We start from the raw sequence: 23647 nt of genomic DNA on the forward strand, positions 1-23647 counted from the left end.
AATTAGTCTCCTGATGAAGGGTTTTGGCCTGAAACGTTGTCACTACCTCCTCCCATAGATGCTGTCTGGCCTGCTGAGTTCTGCCAGCATTTTGAGTTCTTAAGTTATTCTAATGACTTACTAAGGTTTAAGCACAAAAGTCTAGACTAACACCATAGTGAGGATGTGCTGCACTGTTATTTTTCAGATGACACATTCAACTGAGAGACCAGTTATGCCTGGCACATTTGGTCTGTCAATGGAACATAAAAGATCACTTGAAACAATAAATGGTAACCTTATCAGTGGTGCTTTCATCTCAAACATAAAGAGTATATGTTATATTGAGTGTTCTGGCTACTACTACTCTTTCATTTGACATTACTAAAAGTCTGATCATCTGGTCATCATTGTTACACTGCTTGCAGGAACTTCCTGTGATCACACAATCCCTCAATTCCACCAGTTACTACATACACATCAGCGCAAAAAGCACTGTGGGATGGTATGGAGTGGATGAGAAAGCTGCTATATAAATAAATACCTTTCTTCACCAGCATACATAACTTCTGGTATCCAAGGAGGAAATGTTGAAGATTCTCAGCAGATCAGGCAGCAGTTCTGGAGATAGTTATTGTTTGGGAAGTCTGGAATGAGGAGGCATTTGAGTGTAAGAAAGCCAAATATCAGGGGCTGGCAGGGCAGTTTCAGGGTGAAGGACGCAATGTGTCTCTACAGAGGTGTAGTTTAGAGGTTTTACTGGCTACTTGCTTTGCAGAGCCTACTTTTTCCTTGGCATTACAGGGGCTGCACAGAAAAGAGCTATCAGGACCGTCACACAGGCTGTTGAGATGGCTATGGATCAAGAGGTGTGGATCAAGGGTGGATTAGTGTTGATGGGGCACAAGCCAAGGCCTGGTCAACCCTGGCTGGGTTGCCTGGCTGAGGGTGTCTGATGTTAAAAGACCTGGAACACCTGATTGTCCCAGTTACATCACTGATGATGTGTCTCAGTGCATCTTAGGATCTATCTCAGCAACAGCTCAACAGCCCTTCATTAGTTTCTCTGTCTGCAGATGCTGCCTGACCTGCTGAGAATTTCCTGCTTTTGTTTCCAATATTCAGCATTGCTATTTTGCTTTTCGATTCCTCTTCCAGTAGCTCTAAACATGAGCATTGGTATGGCTGTAGCTCCATCTCTCTTCCTGATACAGGGCCCATTGGCCAGCCACAGCAGGCTGATGTTTAGAACCCTGTCTCCACTCCCAGCATGAAGTGGGCAGCAGTGAACATAGAACCTAGAACAGTACAACACACTACAGGCCCTTCGGCCCATGATGTTGTACTGATCCCGTAACCTACTCCAAGATCACTCTAACTCTTCCCTCCCACATAGCCCTCCATTTATTTTTCATCCATGTGCCCCTATTGCACCTGTGTCTATCACCACACTAGGCAGCGTATTCCACACACCCGCCAATCTCTGTGTAAAAAGAACCAACTCTGACATCCCCAATTACCTTCAAGTTATGTTTTCTCATATTAGCCATAACTACCCTAGGAATAAATTGCTGGCTGTCCACTCTGTGTATGCCTCTTATCATTTTATACACCCCTTATCCTGCTTCACTCCAAACAGATGGTAGAAAAATGGAGGATAATGCACGAGTGAAGGGTTAGATTGATCTTCGAGTAAATTAGTAGATGGTCACAACACGTTCTATACCCTGTGTTCAATAGCCAGATTGATGTCTGTTGGTTCTTGCTGTGCCCAGGAAAGATGCGACATAAACTGGAGTAGTAACTGTGTCTCACCTCTGCATTGTCCCGATGAGCGGTCCAGTCGATAGCCATCAGAACACCGCTGAAATAGAACAAGACAAAACGATCTCTTCATTGAACACACAGAGCAGAGTCAGCAAGAGATTCTCACTTGCCTGTGTCTTACATTAAATTGACATGCGTCCTCTCCATTCCTTGATAACATTCACCCAAAATACTATTCCATGTCCATTTTTCTTGTGTGGAAGTCTGGCAATTTTTTTTTAAACAGTGTTCAGTAAAGAAGAGAAGGTGGGAGAATGGGATTGAGAGGGAAAATAAATCATCCATGATTCAATGGTGGAGCAGACCTGGAAGATGGACAAGTACATGGATTGGAAAGGTTTAGAAGAGTACGAGCCCAAAAGTGGCAAATGGGACTATCTTGGTTGGTATGCCTTGGTCAGCATGGACTGAAGTGCTTGTTTCTGTGCTGTCTCGTACTATAAATGCTATGAACCATAACAGCTTTTCCATAATACTAGTTCAGCTTTTCGCCACGAGCAACTGTAATGCAGAAACTCTCAAAAAGAGGTCAGAGCCACAAAATGGAATTGGGGGTCACTAACATCTCCTATTCCCATTTCCATTGCAAAAAAAAACACTGTCCAACCACTTTCAGCTCATCTCAGCTCACACTACAATGCGGATCCACGTCTTTATTATCTCTAGCCATGATAGTTCCAATGCACTGATAGTTGCCCTCCATCATTCTGACCTCTAAAACCTAACTAGTCATCTAAAGCACTCTTACTCGCTTCAATTTGCATGATTTGTATTCTTTTCAGTTATACCTGGTCACAGAGACTAGACAGGGAAGTAAGCCAGTCTATAAAGGTGATGACAGCATAATTGCCTCATAGTGAGGGTACTGTAGATAGCTATATCGGATAGGGATTAAAATCTCCGTTTAAGTTTAGGGCTTTGTAGCCAGTGAACCCAATTCCAATACACCACCACCCCTAATGAATCATGGCTGAGGGATAATTGTAGCTGGGAGCTAAATGTCCAAGGTTACACGTTATATTAGAGGGATAGGAAAGTAGGCAGAGGGGGTGGTGTGGCTCGACTGGTAAAGAATAGCATCAAATCAGTAGAAAGAAGTGACTTAGAATTGGAAGATGTTGAATCCTTGTGGGTTGAGTTAAGAAACTGCAAGGGTGAAAGGACATCGATGGCAGTTACAGTTTATACAGACTTCCCAACAGTGGCTGGGAGGTGGACCACAGGTTACAACAGGAAATAGAAAAGTTGAGTCAAAAGGGCAATGTTACGGTTGTCATGGGAGATTTTATTATGCAGGTTGATTGGGAAAATCAGGTTGGTAATGGATCCTAAGAGAGTGAGTTTGTTGAATGCCTAAGAGATAGCTTTTTAGAGCAGTTTGACATTGAGCCTACTAGATTGGGTGTTATGTAATGAACCAGAAGTGATTAGGGAGCTTAAGGTAAAAGAACCCTTAGGAACCTGTGACCACAATATGATTGAGTTCAACTTGAAATTTGATAGGGAGAAAGTAAAGTCTGATGTAGCAGTATTTCAGTGGAGTAAGGGAAATTACAGTGGGATGAGAGAGGAGTTGGCCAAAGTAAATTGGAAGGAGCTGCTGGCAGGGACGCCAGCAGAGCAGCAACAGCATGAGTTTCTGGGGAAAATGAGAAAGGACATATGAATTCCAAAAAAAAAGAAATACTCAAATGGTAAAATAGTACAACAGTGGCTGACAAGGGAAGTCAAAGCTGATGTAAAAGCAAAAGAAAGGGCCTACAACAAAGCAAAAATTAGTGGGAAGATAGAGGATTAGGAACTTCTTTAAAACCTACAGAGAGCAACTAAAAATCATTAGATAGGAAAAGATGAAATAAGAAAGCAAGCTAGTAAATAATTTCAAAATGGATAGCAAAAGTTTTTTCAGGTATGTGAAAAATAAAAGAGAAATGAGAGTGGATATAGGGCTGCTAAAGAGAAATAGTAACAGGGGACAAGGAGATGGTTGATGATCTAAATGAGTATTTTGCGTCAGTCTTCACTGTGGAAGACACTAGCAGTATGCCTGATGTTGAAGTGTGTGAAGGAAGAGAAGTGAGTGCAGTTACTGTTATAAGAGAGAAGCTGCTCAAAAAGCTGAAAGACCTAAAGGTACATAAGACATCTAGGCCAGAGGAACTGCACCCTACGATTCTGAAAAAGGCAGTGTTAGAGATTGTGGTGGCATTAGAAATGATCTTTCAAAAATCATTGGACTCTGGCATGGTGCCGGAGGACTGGAAAATTGAAAATGTCACTCCACTCTTTAAGAAAGGAGGAAGGCAGCGGAAAGGAAATGGTAAACCTGTTGGCCTGACCTCAATGGTTGGGAAGACGTTAGAGACAATTGTTAAAGGTGAGGTGATGGAGTACTTGGTGACTCAGGACAAGATAGTACAAAGTCAGCATGGTTTCCTTCAGGGAAAATCCTGCCTGACAAACCTGTTGGAATTATTTGCGGAGATTACAAGTAGGATGGATAAAAGGGATGCAGTGGATGTTGTATATTTGTACTTTCAGAAGGCTGTTGACAAGGTGCCACACATGAGGTTGCTTATCAAGTTAAGAGCCCATGGTATTACAGGAAAGTTACTAACATGGTTAGAGCATTGGTTGATCGGTAGGAGGTAGCGAGTGGGAATAAAAGGATCCTTTTCTGCTTGGCTGCCAATGACTAGTGGTGTTCTGCAAGGGTTGGTATTGGGACCACTTCTTTTATGCTGTGTGTAGATGATTTAGATGATGGAATAGATGACTTTGTTGCCAAGTTTGCAGATGATACAAAGATTCATGGAGGGGGGGGCAATGTTGAGGAAACAAATAGGATGCAGAATACTTAGATAGATTAGGAGAATGGACAATAAAGTGGCAAATGGTCTACAATGTTGGAAAATGCATGGTCATGCACTTTGGTAGTAGAAATCAATGTGCAAACTATTTTCTAAATGGGGAGAAAATCCAGGAATCTGAGATGCAGAGGTACTTGGGAGTTCTTATGCAGAACACCCTGAAGGTTAACTCGTAGGTTAAGTCAGGGGTAAGGAAGGCAATGTCATGTTAGCATTCAATTCAAGAAGTCTAGAGTACATGTTAGCATTCATTCCACGAGGAAGGATGTGATGCTGAGGCTTTATAAAGCACTGTTGATACCTCACCTTGAGTATTGGAACATTTTTGGACCCCACATCTTAGAAAAGATGCTCTGGCATTGAAGAGGGTCCAGAGGAATTTCACAAGGATGATTCCAGGAATGTTTGATGGCTCTGGGTTTGTACTCACTGGAATTTAGAGAGATGAAGGGGGATCTCATTGAAATCTTCTGAATGTTGAAAGGCTCTAGACAGAGTAGATGCGGAAAGGATGCTTCCCATGGTGGGAGCGTCTAGGTCAAGAGGGCACAGGGTAGAGAGGCATCCATTCAAAACAGAGATGTGGGGAAATTTCTTTAGCAAAAAGGTAGTGAATTTGTGGAATTTGTTGCCACATGCAGCTGTGGAGGCCAGGTCACTGGGTGTATTTAAGGCAGAGATTGATAGGTTCTTGATTGGACATGGCATCAAAGGTTATGAGGAGAAAGCCAGGAACTGGGGTGGGGAGGAGACAGAAGAAAAAGATCAGCCATGATTGAATGGCGGAACAGACTTAATGGGCCAGATGACCTAATTCTGCTCCTATGTCTTATCGTCCAATGTTGTATTGGGCTCAGGCGCAAAGCATCCTAAATCACAATCAGATGTATGGTCACTGACTTTAGTGGGGAAATGTGTTGTTTGTGGCAGCAGTATAATGCAGGCATAATAAATTACTTTAAGCTACAATAACAAAATAAATAAAATAAGGCAAAAAAAGGAATAGTGAGGGTTCATGGGCCATTCAGAAATCTGATACCAAAGGGGAAGAAGCTGCTCCTAAGGTCCCATACTTCTCTTTGAATTAGTTTCTGGAGTTACAAAACTTAATAATCACAATTACTTTTATTATCTCCTTCCCAGATCTGACAGAAAGCCTTCGATCTGAAACGTTAACTCTTGTTTCTTTTCCCTAAGATGCAGCCTGACCTTGTGAAGCATTTCTGACATTTTTTTGTTTTGGCAATCCCTGTCTATTGAAAAGATTTTACTTCAGTCGGTCTTCTGCACCATCTTGGAGTTTCTTGATAGTAATTACCGTAATTGAAACAGCTGAATCCATCTCCTGTGCCAGCCCTGCTCTGATCCACAGCACTGTCAGTGCCAATGCAGCCAACATTCTGCAACAGAATTAACATGCTGTGAATGAAGGGTAAGCTGTGCTAATTCAGCCACTGCATTTTGCAACCAACCCACGTTCCCACCCCACTCCACAATCTCACCCAAAAATAAAGAGCATTTTCTGGAAATTCACATGCCCATCGGTCTCATATGATTAAAGTAAATGTCAAGAATTGTGCATGGAGTTTCTAAATCTGACAAGATTAATATAAAATGATATTTGTAACTGTATAACGTGTTAGCACCAAGGTATAGGTGCCCTAAAGGGCAGATGTGCATAATGTTCCAGTTCACAAGGAAAGCTAATTAATAAAGAATTAATAATCAACTTCATTTACCTTATCCTGTACGCTTACATGTATCAGGAATTGGCTGAGGTGCGTTAGTACAAAATTCAACAAAAATCAACAATTTTCAATAATTAAAAATACTAAAGAATTTGTGTGCGTATGTATATTGAATTGAATTGACTTTATTTCTTATCCTTCACATACATAAGGAGTAAAAATCTTTTTTACCTTCCGTCTCTGTCTAAATTGCAATGTGCAATCATAGTAATTTATAATAAATAAAACAGTCAATGTAACACAGAAGTACAATCAAATCACCATGAGTTAATCAGTCTGATGGCCTGGTGGAAGAAGGTGTCCAGGAGCCTGTTGGTCCTGGCTTTTATGCTGCGGTACTGTTTCTCGGATGGTAGCAGCTGGAATAGGATGTGATTGGGTTGACTCAGGTCCCCAACGTTCCTTTGGGCCCTTTTTTCACACCTGTCTTTGTAAATGTTCCGAATCATGGGAAGTTCACAACTATAGATGTGCGGGGCTGTCCGCACCATTCTCTGCAGAATCCTGCGATTGAGGGAAATAGAGTTCCCATACCAGGCAGTGATGCAGCCAGTCAGGATGCTCCCAATTGTGCCTGTAGAAAGTTCTTAGGGTTTGGGGGCCCATCCCCAACTTCCTCAACCGTCTGGGGTGAAAGATGCCTTTTTCACCACACAGCTGGTGTGTACAAACTACGTGAGGTCCTCGGTGATGTGGATGCCGAGGAACTTAAACCTGTGTACCCTTGTGTGTATATACATGTATTTATCTGTATATGTGTGTGTATGTGTCTGTGTATATATATATATACACACACACAGGTTTTATACACACACATAAAAAGCTAGTAAAATTCGTATCATATTTTTCAAACAGATTCTTCTTTTTCTGAAATGTTATGGCAGTTTTCAAACAGTTTAAGGTGCATTACAGCCATTGAACATGATTAATTTTCCCAAAGCAATGGACAGGTGTATTGTCAAACTTAAAAAGCAACACAAGATAGAGTGGAATATGGAGGAAATTTCAGGAAACTCCCTCCGTAAACCTTAGTCACTCAAATGTTTGAAATGTACCCCGAATTCCACCAGCTCCTGCCCTCAGTTGCTCTGGGATGGTATTGAAAAGGAGCATTTCTTTTGTGAGTGCATTCAAACAATAGGGTACTAACAGGGCAACATATCACTCAGGTAACAGGACTGCTATTGAACTTCTGACATCAACCATGGTTGCTGGTGGGACTTGAGAACCTGAGTTACAGGGAGTAGGTGAATAGATTGGGACTTCGTTCCCTGGAGCGCAGGAGAATGAGGGGAGATCTTCAGAGTGATAGGCCTTCATTGGTCAGGGTCAACCATGGATGTTATGTCCTAGATAATGCAAGCCTGAGCAGTACAATATGAAGAACAAGCTGTTGTCCATGTAGCAAGTACCCCCTCTCAATGCATCTGATCAACCCAAAGGAATGGCAGAAACCGATATAGTTTGGCCACCAGCAATGTCTCAGGAGTTGCCAGTCAGCATTGAACTCAATGTAGGACTTCATTAGGGGCTCTAGCACCAGATTTTTCCCTTGGGGCTCACTCCTGAAGCCTTCCCCATGAGTGGGTTTAGCCACAAAGCAGCAGATGTTTGAGATCAGAGTTTCCCTACTCTTCAGCTGCCAACCACGGCTGACAAGCTCCAGCTGCCCGAAGTGACTGGTTTTAAAGTACCAGTAACCCACCTTTGAGACTTCTCCTGTCAGTAGAAATGGTTCCACTGGGTTAAAGAGCTAGACCTAGCTGATAGAGGCTATTTGAGGTGCAGGCCTTTGGGAGCATTTAATAGGTAGTGGGAGCTTGACCCCATTACCACCCCTGGATGTATGAGGGTGTAAAATTATGAGAGGCATGGATTGGGAATGGATGGCTGTGATGCTCTTCTCCCAGGTGAGCTCAACACCTTTTATGCAAGCTTGGAAAAGGAGAATAAAACTACACCTGTGTGAATCCCTGCAGCATCTGGTGACCCTCTGACCTTTGTCTTAGAGGCTGACATCAGAGCATCATTCAAGAGGGTAATCCCTCGCAAGGCATCAGGAGCTGATGGTTTTCTAGCTGGAGCTGTAAGATCTTGTGCCAGCCAAATGGTGGGAGTGTTCAGGAATATCAGTCTCTCACTGCTGCTGTCAGAGGTTCAGAAGGATGACAATGATACCAGTGCCCAAGAAGAGCATGGTGAGATGTCTCAATGACTATCACCCAGAGGCACTCACATCTACTGTGATGAAGTGCTTTCAAGAGGTTGATCATGACTAGAATCAACTCCTGCCTAAGCAAGGACCTGGACCCAATGCAATTTGCCCATCACCACAATAGGTCTACAGCAGATGCAATCTCACTGGCCCTCCACTCGGCCTTGGGTCACCAGGACAATAGTAATATTTACCTCAGGTTGCTGGTTATTGATCACAGCTCAGCATTCAACACAATCATACCTGTAATCATACCCTCAGTTCTAATCAACAACCTGGGCCTGACCCTCCTTCTGCAACTGGTTCCTTGACTTCCTCACAGGGAGACACCAGTCTGTGCGGATTTGTAATAACATCTCCTCTTCGCTGATAATTGACAGTGACGCCGCCTCAAGGATGTCTGCTGAGCCCACTGTCTACTCTCTCTACACCCACAATTCTATGGTTAAGTACAACTTAAACACCATCTATTAATTTGCCAATGACACACCATTGTTGGCAGTATTTCAGATGGTGAGGAGATCCTGTAGATCAGCTGGTTGAATGGTGTCTCAGCAACAACCTTGCACTCAATGTCAGTTAGACCAAGGAATTGATTGTGAACTTCAGGAAGGGGAGGTTGAGGAACACACACCAATCCTCATTGAGGGATCAGAAGTAGAAAGGGTGAGCAGCCTTAAGTCCCCAGGAGTCAGCATCTCTGAAGATTTATCCTGGGCCCGGCATATTAATGCAATTACAAGGAAAACACAACAGCAACTATATTTTATTAGGAGTTTGAGGAGCATTGATACATCACCAAAGACATTTGCAAATTTCCAAAGGTATACCTTGGAGAGCATTCTAACTGGTATAGAATGGAATTCAATCCCATTGAAATTCAATAGAATTTCCCATTCACAGAATTGTAAAAAGTTGCAGAAACTTGTAAACCCTGCCAACTCCATTATGGGCACTAGCCTCCCCAACATCCAGGATACCTTCAAAAGGCAATGCCTAAAAAAGCCATTCATCCATCATTAATGACCCTCATTTTTAAGGACTCGCCCTCTTCTCATTGCTACCAACAAAAAGGAAGTAGGGGAGCCTAAAAGCACACACTCAATATTTCAGGAACACCTTCATCCCCTCTGTCATCAGATTTCAGAATGGACAATGAACCTTTGACCATTACCTCAGAAATTTTTCCCTCCCTTTTTGCACTACTTATTTAATATATTTTAATATATATTTTTAATTGTAATTTATAGGTTTTTTATTATTTTGTATTGCAATGTACTACTGCCACAAAACAACAAATTTCATGACATATGCCAATTATATTACATCTGATTCTGATTTTCTAGATTTAGGGTGAAAGGTGAAGTATTTAAGAAGAATCTGAAGGGAAACTTGTTCACTCAGAGGACAATACAAGTGTGGATCAATCTGCTATGGAAAATGGCAGATATGAATTCAAATATAACATTTAAGAGAAATTTGACAGGTACAGTACGTGGATGAGAGGGTTATGGAGGGCTATAGACTGGGTGCAGTTGGATGGGACTGAGCAGAAGATCAGTTGGTATGGTCTAGATGGGCCAAGGGGTCTACTTCTGCTCTGTAGTGCTCTATCACTTTAAACACTACCAGGAACCTGTAAGGACCAAAATGTACCTTGATGCAGTCTTTTGGTATCCTCCAACTCACTCTACCCCACCCCCAAAAGGAAGAATCATCCTTTGCACAATTGGTCACCCACAGCTGAGTCTTTTAAGGATAATTAACATTTCACTTTTAAAATGCTTCATTTATAACATATTTCATGAAGACATCTTCTTAACCAATGACTTTATGCCAATAGAAATGGAGATATTTGATATACATAATGATCCATGACCGATAATGAGATGGTATTTAATCTACATTAGGCCATGCTGTGCATGGAGTCCTTACAGTAAAGGAGGAGGACATTCTTCTTATCAGATCTTCTTTCAGATCTCTGCAAAGCTCTCCACTCAGTCCCATTCTCTCATTCTATCCTCAGAGCCATGAAAGTTTACTCCCCTCTTGTGCCCATCCAATTTCATTCAGGAATCATTGATGGTCTAACATCTACCACCCTCTTAAGCAGGAAGTTCCAGATTATTGCCCCTCTCTGTGTAAAAATATTCCACTTCAGACCTTGCATGTATCTCTTGCTCAGAACTTTCAGTCTATGTAGCCCAGATCATAGAACGTAGAACAGTACTGCGCAGGAACAGGCCATTCATCCCATGATGTTTTTGCCTACCATGATACCAAGGGTGGCCTCTTAAGCGTACAAGCCATTTTAAACGTCGAAGTGTTGAGGTTGACAGTTCAAAGCCCACTAAAGTCTTGAGTATCTAATATGCAGCACTGAAATAGTGTTTTTGGGCTCTTGGATAACTGGGAAATAATTTTGTGTATGTTATGGCAATTCTCTCATTGTACAACTGTATGTTTGTTACCCACATATGGAGCACAAAGGCCTAACATTTGGTTGTTGGACAAGGCTGGTGGCAGTGAGGCACACACTCGCAATGCTTAAGCCTAGGGCAAGACCCGAACTCCAGAACAAGAGCACTACGAAGCAGATTCTAATCCAAATCACTCCACTTCATGGATGAAAAGTTGACCTAAAATATTAATTCCATCCATGGATGCTGCTTGACCGCTGAGTTTTTTTTTGCTGAGGCCAGGCTTCAATTTCCTTCCTAACATTTTGCCCATTATAGAGTCAAGGGAAGAAACACACGACACATTTGTATCTACATAAATGAAGGATCATTGTCTTTGCAAACAACACACACAGAACGCTGGTGGAACACAGCAGGCCAGGCAGCATCTATAGGAAGAAGTACAGTCGACGTTTCGGGCTGAGACCCTTCGTCAGGACTAAGTGAAAGGAAAGATAGTAAGAGGTTTGAAAGTAGGAGGGGGAGGGGGAAATCGGAAATGATAGGAGAAGACAGGAGGGGGAGGGATGAAGCTGGAAAGGTGATTGGCAAAAAGGATACGGAGCTGGAGAAGGGAAAGGATCATGGGATGGGAGGCCGAGGGAGAAAGAAAGGGGGAGGGGAGCACCAGAGGGAGATGAAGAACAGGCAAAGAGTCACTGTCTTTCCTCCTTTATGTCAAAACAGTAGACTATAAGACATAGGAGTAGCATTAGGCCATTCAGCCCATCAAGTCTGCTCCACCATTCTAACATTTATCACACCCCACTCCCCTACCTTCACCCGCAACCTTTGACACCCTTACCTATCAACCACCAATTTTGATTTGCCAATGACTTGGCCTCCACAGCATTCTGTGGCGATGAATTTCACAGATTCACCAACCTATGGCTGAAGAACTTCACCTTATTTCTGTTGCAAAGGGGCACCCTTGTACTCTGAGGCTGTGCCAACTGGTCCCAGACTTCACCCACCATAAGGAATATCCCCTCCATGTCCACTCTGACTAGGTCTCTCAATATTCCATGAAATCATCCCTCTAAATTCCAGAGAGCACAGGCCCAGAGCCATCAAACTCGTGAGTTAACCCTTTCATTTCCAGGATAATTCCTGCGAACCTCTTCGGGACCCGCTCCATACAAAATTCGGAAAGAAATGTGTACAGTTGGCAGTTTTTATGGAGAGTTAAATCACTGTCTGAAAGTATGTTATATTCAGTTAACTGGATCAATATTCTGCATTAAAATTCAGCTAATGCAACTCATGTTGACTGCAATAACTATAGGAATGATCAGATCCCACTGCTTGTTATTTTTGCTTGTTATGAGCTTACTTGAAAATGCATCACTTGGAAAACTCAAGGCTGATTTATGAAACACAGTGAAATATCAGATAACTGTCGACAGGTTTGAAGAATCCAGATTTTATGTGAAATCCCATGAGGATGCAGCTGTGAAGGTTTAGCTCCAGTAATTTAGTCTTACATGCTTCCTCGGTTAATTTAATAAAATTTATTGAATCTTTTCTCTCCCACGGAGATGTAAATAAGCATGTGGCCCATGGTGGTTGACATTGGCAGAAAAATAAACTGAGATCTAAATATTTTTTGTTTAAATCCACATTGCCTGAATAATACCTCATTACCCCAGTCCATCTTGTACTGACGTCATGCTTCTGTCAAAATTGGATGGTTGTGAAGTCAAAAAGAAAGAAAGGCTTAGATGTGCAGAGTTTGGTTCCGGTAAGATGGCGGCACGCTTGGTCAAAGCAGCCTCTCCGGGTCCAAACGAAGGCGCAATTGCTTATCCTTTGAGATTTCTTTGCGATCGCAAGACACTGCTGGATATTGAAAACATCAAGTGCTGCAGAGGTCTGTCCTACTGGCAAGGTGCTCGATGGCAGTGGAGCTGGACTTGTTGCATGCTGAGCTGTTGCTTGCTACAACCACCCAAGGAAGAAGGCCCCGCAGGCAGTTTACGGTCCAACAAGCGGTGTAATTGATTGTCTTGGATATTTTTCTGGTGATCGCATGGTGCTCTCCCATTTGGGCGATGGTAATGTAGAATGCTGCGAGTCCACTTCATTGGTTCATTGACGAGACAAAGGAGCTGTGTGGGCTCAGTTGTTGCGCGGGCCAGGCTCTCAAGCTGCAAGATTTCCTGTTGCAACCCCATTAAGAGAAGAGATGTCAGAGGCAGTGTGGGTGAGAACCGAATTCTGTGCAGGGTTGATGGCTGCCCATCCCATCAGTGCTGCCCTCTAGAGTTTGCTTGGTGGAAGACAAGCTGGATTATGTTCATCTGCAGCAGCACTATCGTGTGATGAGGATTGCTATGGTCTTGTTCTTGTAGAAATGTGGCTCTGGGACAATAACATGCATTATATATAATAAATATATGTATATATGTATAGTTTTGCAACTCTGTTTTTCTGCTGTCATCACCATATGTACTACATATGCTGTGAGCTATGTGTCACTGTTGCTACTGTGTTTTGCACTTGGTCCTGGAGGAACACTGTTTTGTTTAACTGTGTTTATGTAAATGTTTGAATGATGATTAAACCTGAACTTGAATATATGTTTGTATTGTTATGCTTTTCTACAAAGTGTTTTTGCCTGTTGACCATGAGAATTCAAAGATTCAAAGTATGCAGTATACAAACCTCAGATTCATCTTCTCAGAGGCAGCCATCATGGAATCCATTCAAAGAAAACATTAAACACTCAACGTGCAGAGAAAAAAAGAATAAATTGTGCAAAAGGCAAAAAACGAGCGAATAACACACAGACTATTAAACATCAAAACACAAAGTCTTTGAATCCGCCTAGAAACGTTCAGTTTAGGTCAATTTAGTGCTATATCATTCGCTGATAGGGTACAGATTTTACTCAGCCTAAAATACAAAGATACTTTTAACTTCTCACATTGTATATTCAGTATGGTTATCACACACCATCCAGGGCACTATACATGCAGCCTATGTTCTTTATGCTGCTTCATTGTATTTATCTAGACTGAGGAAAAGCCAACTTGGACATGATCATCTATAATGATTCTTTGACCCTATGACTATCTAAAACCTCTGCCATGGAGGGTCCCAAGCCTGGCTGCAAATGGAGCAGGGTTGAGCATAGAGATAGCAAGCCCATCCCATGAAAACACAGTGCTACAGAGACGTCCACAGAAGCTCCAAAGACCTCTTCCCTGTGAAAGGAAGGATCTTGGCCTAGAAGACCTATAGATGGGCTACACCTGGACTTGAAAGACGGGCCTAGGCCTGTTGAGCTGCTTTTGGCAGCCTTTGCCCCTTTAGGGCTGATGGGCTTACAAAGTAGAAGAATGACTATCTAAATGTTAACCCTGTTCTTAGGTATCTGTTCATTCAATTGTCTCTCCTTTTCTGAAGGTGTGTTTTATCACAGAATTGAATGGAACCCACAATATCACAGGAATGCTCCCAACACTCACAGGACCTGGTCCTTTGTTCTTTTCTGGAATAGAGTTCTAAATTTCTACAAATCCTTTTTGCTAAGGTATTTCTGATTACACTCTGGATTTCCCTGGCTCTAATTTTAAGATTACATTGCTCTTATTCATACTGTTCTATTCAGAAGCTATCAATTATGTATCATTGCACAATGACAGTCTATTTGGTTCTTTGGTACCATGCCAGCTCATAGCACACACCTCATCAGTCCCATTTCTCTATAGCTACGTAACTTATCCTTTATTAGATCAACTTTTTTGCTTTTTATGTACAATAATGCATTCTTTCATTCCTGAGCAAAATTTTGTACTCTCTTTTGGATATCATCGGTTTTACTCGTTTGACCAGCCTGACATTTTGGAATTTGTCAAAAACCTTGTTTAGTATAAGGCTTTCCAAGGACTGAAAAGGAAGGGGGGCATCTTCTCCCTTCTGTCTCAGTACTGATAAAGGATCTTGGTGCAAAATTTCGACTGTTTACTCTTTTCTATAAATGCTGCCTGATCTGCTGAGCTCCTCCAGCATCTTGTGTGTGTCTCTCTCTCTGGATTTCCGGCATCAACAGACTTTCTTGTGTTTTTTGTTTAGGTCCATATAGATTGCTTCAAAATGCTGCACTAAATAACAATCCAATGTACTGCCTTCACTTTAATCAAATATTCTAAAGGATTAAAAATGCAAGAAAAATGGTACATATACGACTGGCTTGACCATTGTATGGTCCACTTGAAACTCCTACTACATTTCATCATTGAAATACACTTGGCCCTCCTTATCCACGAGGGATTGGTTCCGGAACCCCTTGTGGATAACAAAAAACGCGGATGCTCAAGTCCCTTATGTAACCTGTCTCAGTGCGGTGGTGTTTAGGACCCGGCGCAGCTCTGAGTCCGCAGTCTTTCTGCCCACAAAAATAATCACAATCACAATTGAAAATAAAGTGGAAATAATAAAGTGATCGGAAAGAGATGAAATGCCATCGGTCATTGGAAAAGCGTTAGGCTGCAGTCGGTCAATGGTCAGAACAATTTTAAAGGATAAGGTGAGAAAGGCCCTGCCCCAGTGTAAGCTACAATTATTACTAAGTAACGCAGCGGTTTAATTATTGAAATACATATGTTTCTTAAGTGTTTTATATGCATAGAAAGGTAAAATATATACTATATACTGAGACAAACATTTGACTAACTGACGCTAAATAATGCAGGATATACCTGTTCCGACTTACTTAGTAAGAGAACTTACAATTTTTTTTTGATCCTGATGCACAATAACCCACGCACATCCTCCTGTATACTTTAAATCAACTCTAGATTACTTATAATACTTACTACAATGTAAATGCTATGTAAGTAGTTGTTATATTGCATTATTAAGGGAATAATGACAAGAAAAAAAGTCTGTACATGCTCAAACATCAAGTGCTGGAAGAGCACTTCCAGGTTTTCTCGATTCGCGGTTGGTTGAATTCGCGCGTGCAGAACTCACGGATAAGGAGGACCGACTGTATTTGATCCTTTCTCCATTCTCTGTTTGTCCATCTGTACAATTCATTTTAACCACTCCCTGTGATAAACAATTCCCCATTTCCACTATTCTTAGGATAAAGAAGTTTCTTATGAAGTCCGTATTTAGATTGCATTTTAGAGGACCACATATAGTTCTCTTCACTGCATTATTAAGAAAGAAACTGAAGTAATGGTGAGGGTATGGAGAGGATGTGCAAAGAAGGTAGCCTGAAATGTAAGAGATCAACAATAACTACTTTACTGATGGTGTGCTCATTTCCACCCTTCTCTGCCTCTCAACCCTCATGCTCTCTGCAGTCTGTCTTTCAAATGCATCATCACTTGAATAATCTGCGTTGTATTGATTCCCTCCTTGTTTATCTTTTACATTTCCGGCTACCTTCTTTTCCATACCCACTGCATTTTATTGAGATACTTAGGCAGAATAGGTCCTTCCAGTCCTTCGAGCCGTGTTGCCCAACAACCCCCCCCCCCCCCATTTTAATCACAGCACAATTTACGATTACCAACTAACCTACCAATGGGTACAACTTTGGAATGCAGGAGGAAACTGGAGCACCCAGAGGAAAGCCACACGGTCACAGGGAGAACATACAAACTCCTTATAGGCAGCAGTGGGAATTGAACCTCAGTCCCTGATACTATAAAGTCCTGTGCTAACTACTTCAATACAATGCTGCTCTGACAATACAGTGAGCAGGACTAGATGTAGCACTAAATCGCAATCTAAAATTCCATATTTTCAGTAGCATACCTTCCCTCATTTTCAATTCAAGAAATAAACACTATTATTGGTTTTGTATTGGTTTGTGACTTCGCTAGCCTGTGTACAACTTTTAATAACTGGTGTACTGGCACTCCATGACTCTTGTTCCCTCCCAAAAGCAAGCAAGTCATCACCTGATTCTTCCTACAAAACATACGCCATTCAAATCTCTCTGTTGCTTCGCTTCATGTCTTACCACCTTTGATAGCTCTGGCCTGTACTCACTGGAATTCAGAAGAATGAGGGGTGACCTCATTGAAGCCTATTGAATGTTGAGTGGATGTGGAAAGGATGTTTCCTGTGGGCACAGCCTCAGAATAAACAGTCAAGGGGGAAGGCATACCTCTTCCATATATCTCCCCCCAAGCTTCTTACTTCTTCCCCCCCACCACTCCCCACCACACCTCACAACAACAATTTCTCGCTCAATGTCAGCAAGATCAAAGAAATTATTGTTGACTACAGGAAAAGGAATCAAGGGATTCATAAGCCAGTCCTCATTGAAGTATAGGAACTCAGCAATTTTATGGTCGTTGGTGTTATCATTTCCAAGAATCTGTCCTGGGACAAGCACATAAGAGACATTACATAGAAAACACGGCAGTACATCTACTTTCTTAGAAATTTGCAAAGGTGCAGGGGAGATTATATTGACTGGTTTCATCACATCCTAGTACAGAAACACCAATGTCCTTGAACGGAAAATGCAACAAAAAGTAATGGATACCCCTCAGTCCATTATGGGTAAAGCCCTCCCCTCCAATGAGCATATCTACTTGGAAATCTGTCAGAGGAAAGCAGCATCCAACATCAGAGACCCCCACTAGCCAGACCATGACGTCAGCTCGCTGCTGCCATCAGGAAGGAGGTACAGGAGCCCTAGGATCCACGCCACTAAGTTCAGGAACAGTTATTACCCCTCAACCATCAGGTTCCTGAACAGAGAGGATAACTTCACTCAAACCATCACAAAACTGTTCCCACAATGTATAGACTCACTTTCAAGCACACATCTCATGTTCTCAAAACTTACTGGTTACTTATCATTATTTATTTGTTTCTTTATATTTACTGTGAATGCCCACAAGAAAACGAATTGCAGGGTTGTGTATGGTGATATATATGTACATACTTTGACAATAAATTTATTTTGAACTTTGCTTATTCCTCTCCATACAATTGACGGACTTGCTGAATTACTCCAGCATTGTGTGTGTGTTGTTCAAGATTTCCAATATCTGCAAAATCCCTCGTCTTTATAAAGCTCTGTAAAATTTTATTGATTTTACTCTTTAGAGAATACAATCTCTCAATCTCCCCAGTTGTGGCAAATCTACCATTGAGTTATCAGTCTAGTGAATTCTCACTGCACATTCTCTGGGGAAGTACAATTTTTATAGGTAAAGAGTCCAAAACTGTATATGATAATCCAAGAATATAAGCAATAGAAGCGGGAAGGAGCCACCTGACCACAAGATTATGAGTGATCATTTACCTCACTGCACTTATCCCACATCCTCCTTTTCCATTAATTAACTTATGTAATTATTGAGATACTCTGGCCCTTCAAGCTGCACTGCTCAGCAATTCAAAGATTTAACCCCAGCCTAATCACAGGACAATGTACAATAACCAATTAACCTCACAACAGGTACATCTTTGGACTGTGGGAGGAAACTCATACGGTCATAGGGAGAATGTACCAACTCCTTACAGGCAGCAGCGGGAATTGAACCCAGGTCACTGGTACTGTGCTAACCACACCTTAGCATGCCTCTAAACATCTATCCCATATTTTCTTGAGAGACTGAGCAAGTGAGCCTCCACGGACTTCTCAGGCAGACATTTCCAAAGATTTACTAATCTCTGATTGAGGATATTGATTTTTGTCATGATCATGAATGTCTTTCCTCAAACTCTCATCCCTTTGGCCTCATGACAACACTGAAAATCATGACTTGAAGCAAAGAAAAAAGGCAACTTGTTAAATTGTTTCCACTTGAGTAGGATTTCATTTTGCACACTTAATTCTGTTTAGGTTCAGTTGTCATCGCTAGCTCTGCTGAAGAACAGTGATTGAGGATGATATTTAGACTTCCAAAATGCATTTGCTGTAAAAATAGACTCAAGACCAAAAACCATGGATGAAAAGAGTGTTCAGCATCATGGGTAATAAATTGGATGGGAAATAGGAAACAGAGATTAGAAATGAAAGGCTATTTATTGGACTGGAGTTCCCCAGGGTTCAGTATGAGGACTGATGCTTTTATTACTATAGCTGTTTACTTGGACTTGGATTTACAGGCTAACAGTTTTCAGATGTGCAGATGATTCAAAATTGGAAGCATGGTCAATACAAGGAAGACAGTAATAGACTTCAAGGAGAATGCATTTTGCAGTATGGATAGATAACTGGCAGATGAAACAACGTCAGGGTTAGAGGACCTGATGTATGGGGAAAGGTTGAACAGGTTAGGAATTTATTACCTAGAGCGTAGGAGAATGAGGGAAGATTTGATAGAGGTATACAAATTATGAGGTGTATAAATAGGCTAAATGCAAGCAGGCTTTTTCCACTGAGATTCTGTGAGACTAGAACTAGAGGTCATAGGTTAAGTGTGAAAAGTGAAATATTTAAAGGGAACTTCTTCACTCAGAGGATTGTGCCTGTGTGGAATTAGCTGCCAGTGGAAGTGGTAGATACGGATTCAAATGCAGCATTTAAGAAAAGTTTAGATAAGTACAAGGAATGCAGGGGCTATGGTCTGATGTGGGTTGATGGAACTAGGCAGGATAACAGTTCAGGGTGAACTAGATACTTCAAAAGGCCTGTTACTGTGCTCTTGCACCTTATGACTATATGGTCAGACTGCACTTATAGTATAGTGAGCCATTTTGGGCCTTTTTTCTCAGAAAAGATATGCTGGCATTGGAGACGGTCTAGAAAATTATTCCAGGAATGAAAGGATTAATGTATGAGGAACGTTTCTTGGCTCAGCACCTCTACTCGCTGGAGTTTAGAAGAATGAAGGGTATCTCATTGAAACCTATCGATCATTGAAAGGCCTAGATAGAGTAGATACGGAGAGGATCTTTCTTATTGTGGAGGAGTCTATGACCAGAAGGCATGGCTCAGAACATTCCCCTAGAACAGAGAAGAAGAGGAATGTTGTTAACAGGGAGATGATTAAACTGTGAAATTCATTGCCACAGATGACTGTAGAGGCCAAGTCACTGGGTATATTTAAAGCGGAGGTTCATACGTTCTTGTTTAGTAAGGCTGTCAAAAGTTACAGAGAGAAGGCAAGAGAATGAGGTTGAGAGGGAAAATAAATCAGCCATGATGGAATTATGAAGCAGATTTGATGAGCTGAATGACTTAGTTCTGCTCCTATTACTTATGGTGGTAAATTTCTTGGTATTATCACTTCAAAGTACCTGTTCTGGGCCTGGCACTTAAGCGCAATTGTTAAAAAAGTCACAGCAGTGCCTCTACTTCCTCAGAAGTTTGTGACGATACCGTAAGTCCTCTAAAACTCTGACAAACTTCTATAGATGTGTGGTGCAGAATACATTGGCTGGTTGCATCACAAGCCCAGCCCTTTCATGAGTAAAGCCCTCCACTCCGTTGAGCACGTATACATGGATCATTGTTGCAGGAAGGCAGCATCCATCATCAGGGATCCCCACCACCCGAGTCAAGCCCTCTTCTCACTGCTGCCATCATGAAGGTCATACAGGAGCCTCAGGACTCACATCACCAGGTTCAGGAACCGTTATTACCCCTCAACCATCAGGTTCTTGAACCAAAGGGGATAAAAGTCACTCAGCTTCACTTGCACCATCATTGAAATGTTCCCACAACCTATGGAGTCACTTTCATGGACTCTTCATGTCATGTTCTTGATATGTATTGCATATTAATTATTATTATTTCTATTTTTTATTTGCATTTGCTCAGTTTGTTGTCCACCCTGTTGGGTGTGGTTTATCACTAATTCTATTATGGTTCTTGGATTGTCAGAGTATGCCCGCAAGAAAATGAATCTCTGGGTTGTAGATGAAGATATACATGTACTTTGATAATAAACTTATTTTGAACTTTGGTGGGAAAAATGAGAGGAAGAAATATAAACTACGCTAAAGAGGACACAAGGACAGAGAGATCAGGACATCTAAGTGCACAGTTTGCTTTAGATTGCCGAGCAGGTTAACCAATGTGAGATCCCTGGCTATCTAAATCAATTCCATCTCCGCTCAGGTTCCAACTGTGGCTATGTGCAAAGAAGTGCGGAGGGATTTGTTTTGATCCACCTGAATCCTATTGTTCCAAATTCACAGAAAATAGTGCTCTGTAACAGAATGTTTTTTTTAAAGAATGAAGTGTTTGAAAAATTGTATGTGGAGTCTCTCACTGCTCATTTATACTGGAGAGAGTGCCAGAAAGATAATTGATATGTTTACCATTTTTGAATAAACAGGCAGAAATATGTTTAGGAGTGAGATGAGTCAGGAATGGAAATCAAAATTACCATAATCATTTACAGGAGAATGATGGGAACACTTCCAAACTAACACAGTGAAGCGAAAGTATTCCATACCATCTCATTACAGGATATCACAAAGATGACCAGGTTCCCAATGACACAACTCTCAAAGCAGTAGCAGGATTTATCCTCTTCCAATGCCAAAAAAAATTATTGTTAGGGTCTTACAACACAGTAAATTTATGATCAAAATATGTATGTATGTTATCAGATATTACCTTGAGATTATTTTTCTTGCAGGCATTTACAGGTAAATACAATCAAAATATGAGAACTACACATATACAAAGACGGACAATCAAGAAGACACATCGTACAAATTGTAGGCTCTGGGAAAACCTTCGATCTAATTTATCCTGATTTCCCAAGTGTAGATGGAGGTGTTGAAGGAGGTTAAACTTCCTGGGATCTCTACATCCTTTCTATTCACTGGCAATGTTTAATCAAACAGAAAATGAAGTCAAGGTCAAATAATAGCCCAGATAAGGCAGCTTATTATTCAAAAAGGTCTAATTTAGTGGCAAAACATTTAACAAGTGGATGACCTCTTTAAATAAGGTCTGGAATGATTTATGTTCTGTTGAACAGCTAATTCAGTGTAAATTATGGTTGGTTCAGGAGAATGATTTTGTAACAAAAGTATCATAAATCTTTGGCTTTAACTGGAAATAAGATTGCCTTTGCCAGAATTAAAGTTTCTCGAATTTCTTTCCTCTAGTTCCTTCAGATCCTGTGACCCTCGGTCAACTTGAAGATCAAAGGTTAGAGGCAACCAGGAGCATAGGCACCTGCAGTTTCCCTCCTACTCACACACTTTCCTGAAATGAAAGAAGAAACTTAATCCTTCGTAGTCATGGGAACAAATTTCTGGGACTCCCTCCACAACCACAGAGTGGGTGTACCTTCATCAGAAGCACTGCAGGATGACTTTCTTAAAAACATTGCCAAAGATGCCAATAAATAATGGCAACCATCCTTTAGTGAGTAGTACAATCTTCATGACAGCTATCCTGTAACTCGTCATTTCCAGCTTTAAAACACTGCTCGGAGTAATTATTTTGTGTCTGATATATATCAACAAACCATTGCACCCTCGTTTTGCATTAAAATTTCCATCAATGTTCAATACATTACATTATTTTCCATAGAAAATGAGGTTAAGATCTGCTGATTTTCCTGGGTTTAGCTGGATAAAGTTACTTCTTTGCAGCTTTATGGATTAAACCTACCTGATCTTCTGTTCCAACTGTTGAATATTCCTGAAAAGTAAAATCAAAATCCCAAGAACTGATGTGGCTTGGACGAACAGCTTATATTTCCCTTTTTTCCTTTTAACGAGCCCCTGTGAGCTTTGCGCAGCGGCTGGATCTGAACTTGAGGAAAGCAGATGGAACCCCCCTCCCACTCCTCACAGTTTTTGCCCCCCAGATCTCGGAGGTACTAGTTCTGGAGTAAGCGGCACTTGGCTTCGTCCGAGCTCCCTTCTAACTCAGCATTAAGCCAATAGAGCAAAGAATGCTAAAAATGAACACTTTGCTCTTGAAGCACGCTTAAAAATGCAAATGGGGCCTGTATGTCTCTGACAGCTGGTTTAAATTACAGAGCACCAATTGGCGTGAATTCCCACAACCAGTTTGTGGATCTTGGCAGTTTAGGACTCCACACTTTGTCTCTCTGGAAAGGCTGAGACCTTCAGTATGTTTAAACTGCAGTTATTGCTTTTACATGCTAGCTCATGAGACCTGACTTTGTACTAAACTAAAATTAACTAATGGAAAGGAGCCAGTCTATTCTGATGTTTGCTGTGTAAACCACTACCAAAGTAAACTGGACTGTATGGAATAATCTGCGCAGCCTTGCTTCCTCAAATTTATGGGGTGCTCTGGGAATCTACTTCAACCTTTACAACTGGTTGGTTGGAAATATTGGGGGTAGTGGGGAATTGGGGCAAGTGACTGCAGTGGTTGGTGAAGAGTACTAAGAGGCTAGACTTTACAACTTAGAAACACAGGTTCAAGGTTATTGTCATTTACCTGCATGTGTGCACAGGGCCAAAAGGAACAATGTGTCTCTGGACCAAGGTGCACAACACAAGACATGTAACTCACACGCAACACATAAAGTAATATTACCACAAATAAGTTAACAATGGATAAGATATATTCCAGGAGACTGACATTTTGCTTAAGGTGTAAACAGTATAACGCCATTGGTATTT

General features: G+C 41.4%; 1 protein-coding gene across 1 annotated transcript in view; it reads right to left on the minus strand.

Moving 5' to 3' along the window:
- fbln5 (fibulin 5) overlaps nt 1-22905 on the minus strand; it is a 115640-nt gene extending 92735 nt beyond the window's left edge. The window contains exons 1-3 of the mRNA XM_059962272.1: nt 22659-22905; nt 5995-6076; nt 1795-1843 (exon numbers count right to left, since the gene is read on the minus strand). Of these exons, the coding sequence (XP_059818255.1) occupies nt 1795-1843; nt 5995-6075 (130 nt within the window). The 5' untranslated portion in view covers nt 6076; nt 22659-22905. The remainder of the gene's footprint in view (nt 1-1794; nt 1844-5994; nt 6077-22658) is intronic.
- Between the last annotated feature and the right edge of the window lie 742 nt (nt 22906-23647).

Source organism: Hypanus sabinus, chromosome 2 (assembly GCF_030144855.1).
Source record: "Hypanus sabinus isolate sHypSab1 chromosome 2, sHypSab1.hap1, whole genome shotgun sequence".
Taxonomy (NCBI): domain Eukaryota; kingdom Metazoa; phylum Chordata; class Chondrichthyes; order Myliobatiformes; family Dasyatidae; genus Hypanus; species Hypanus sabinus.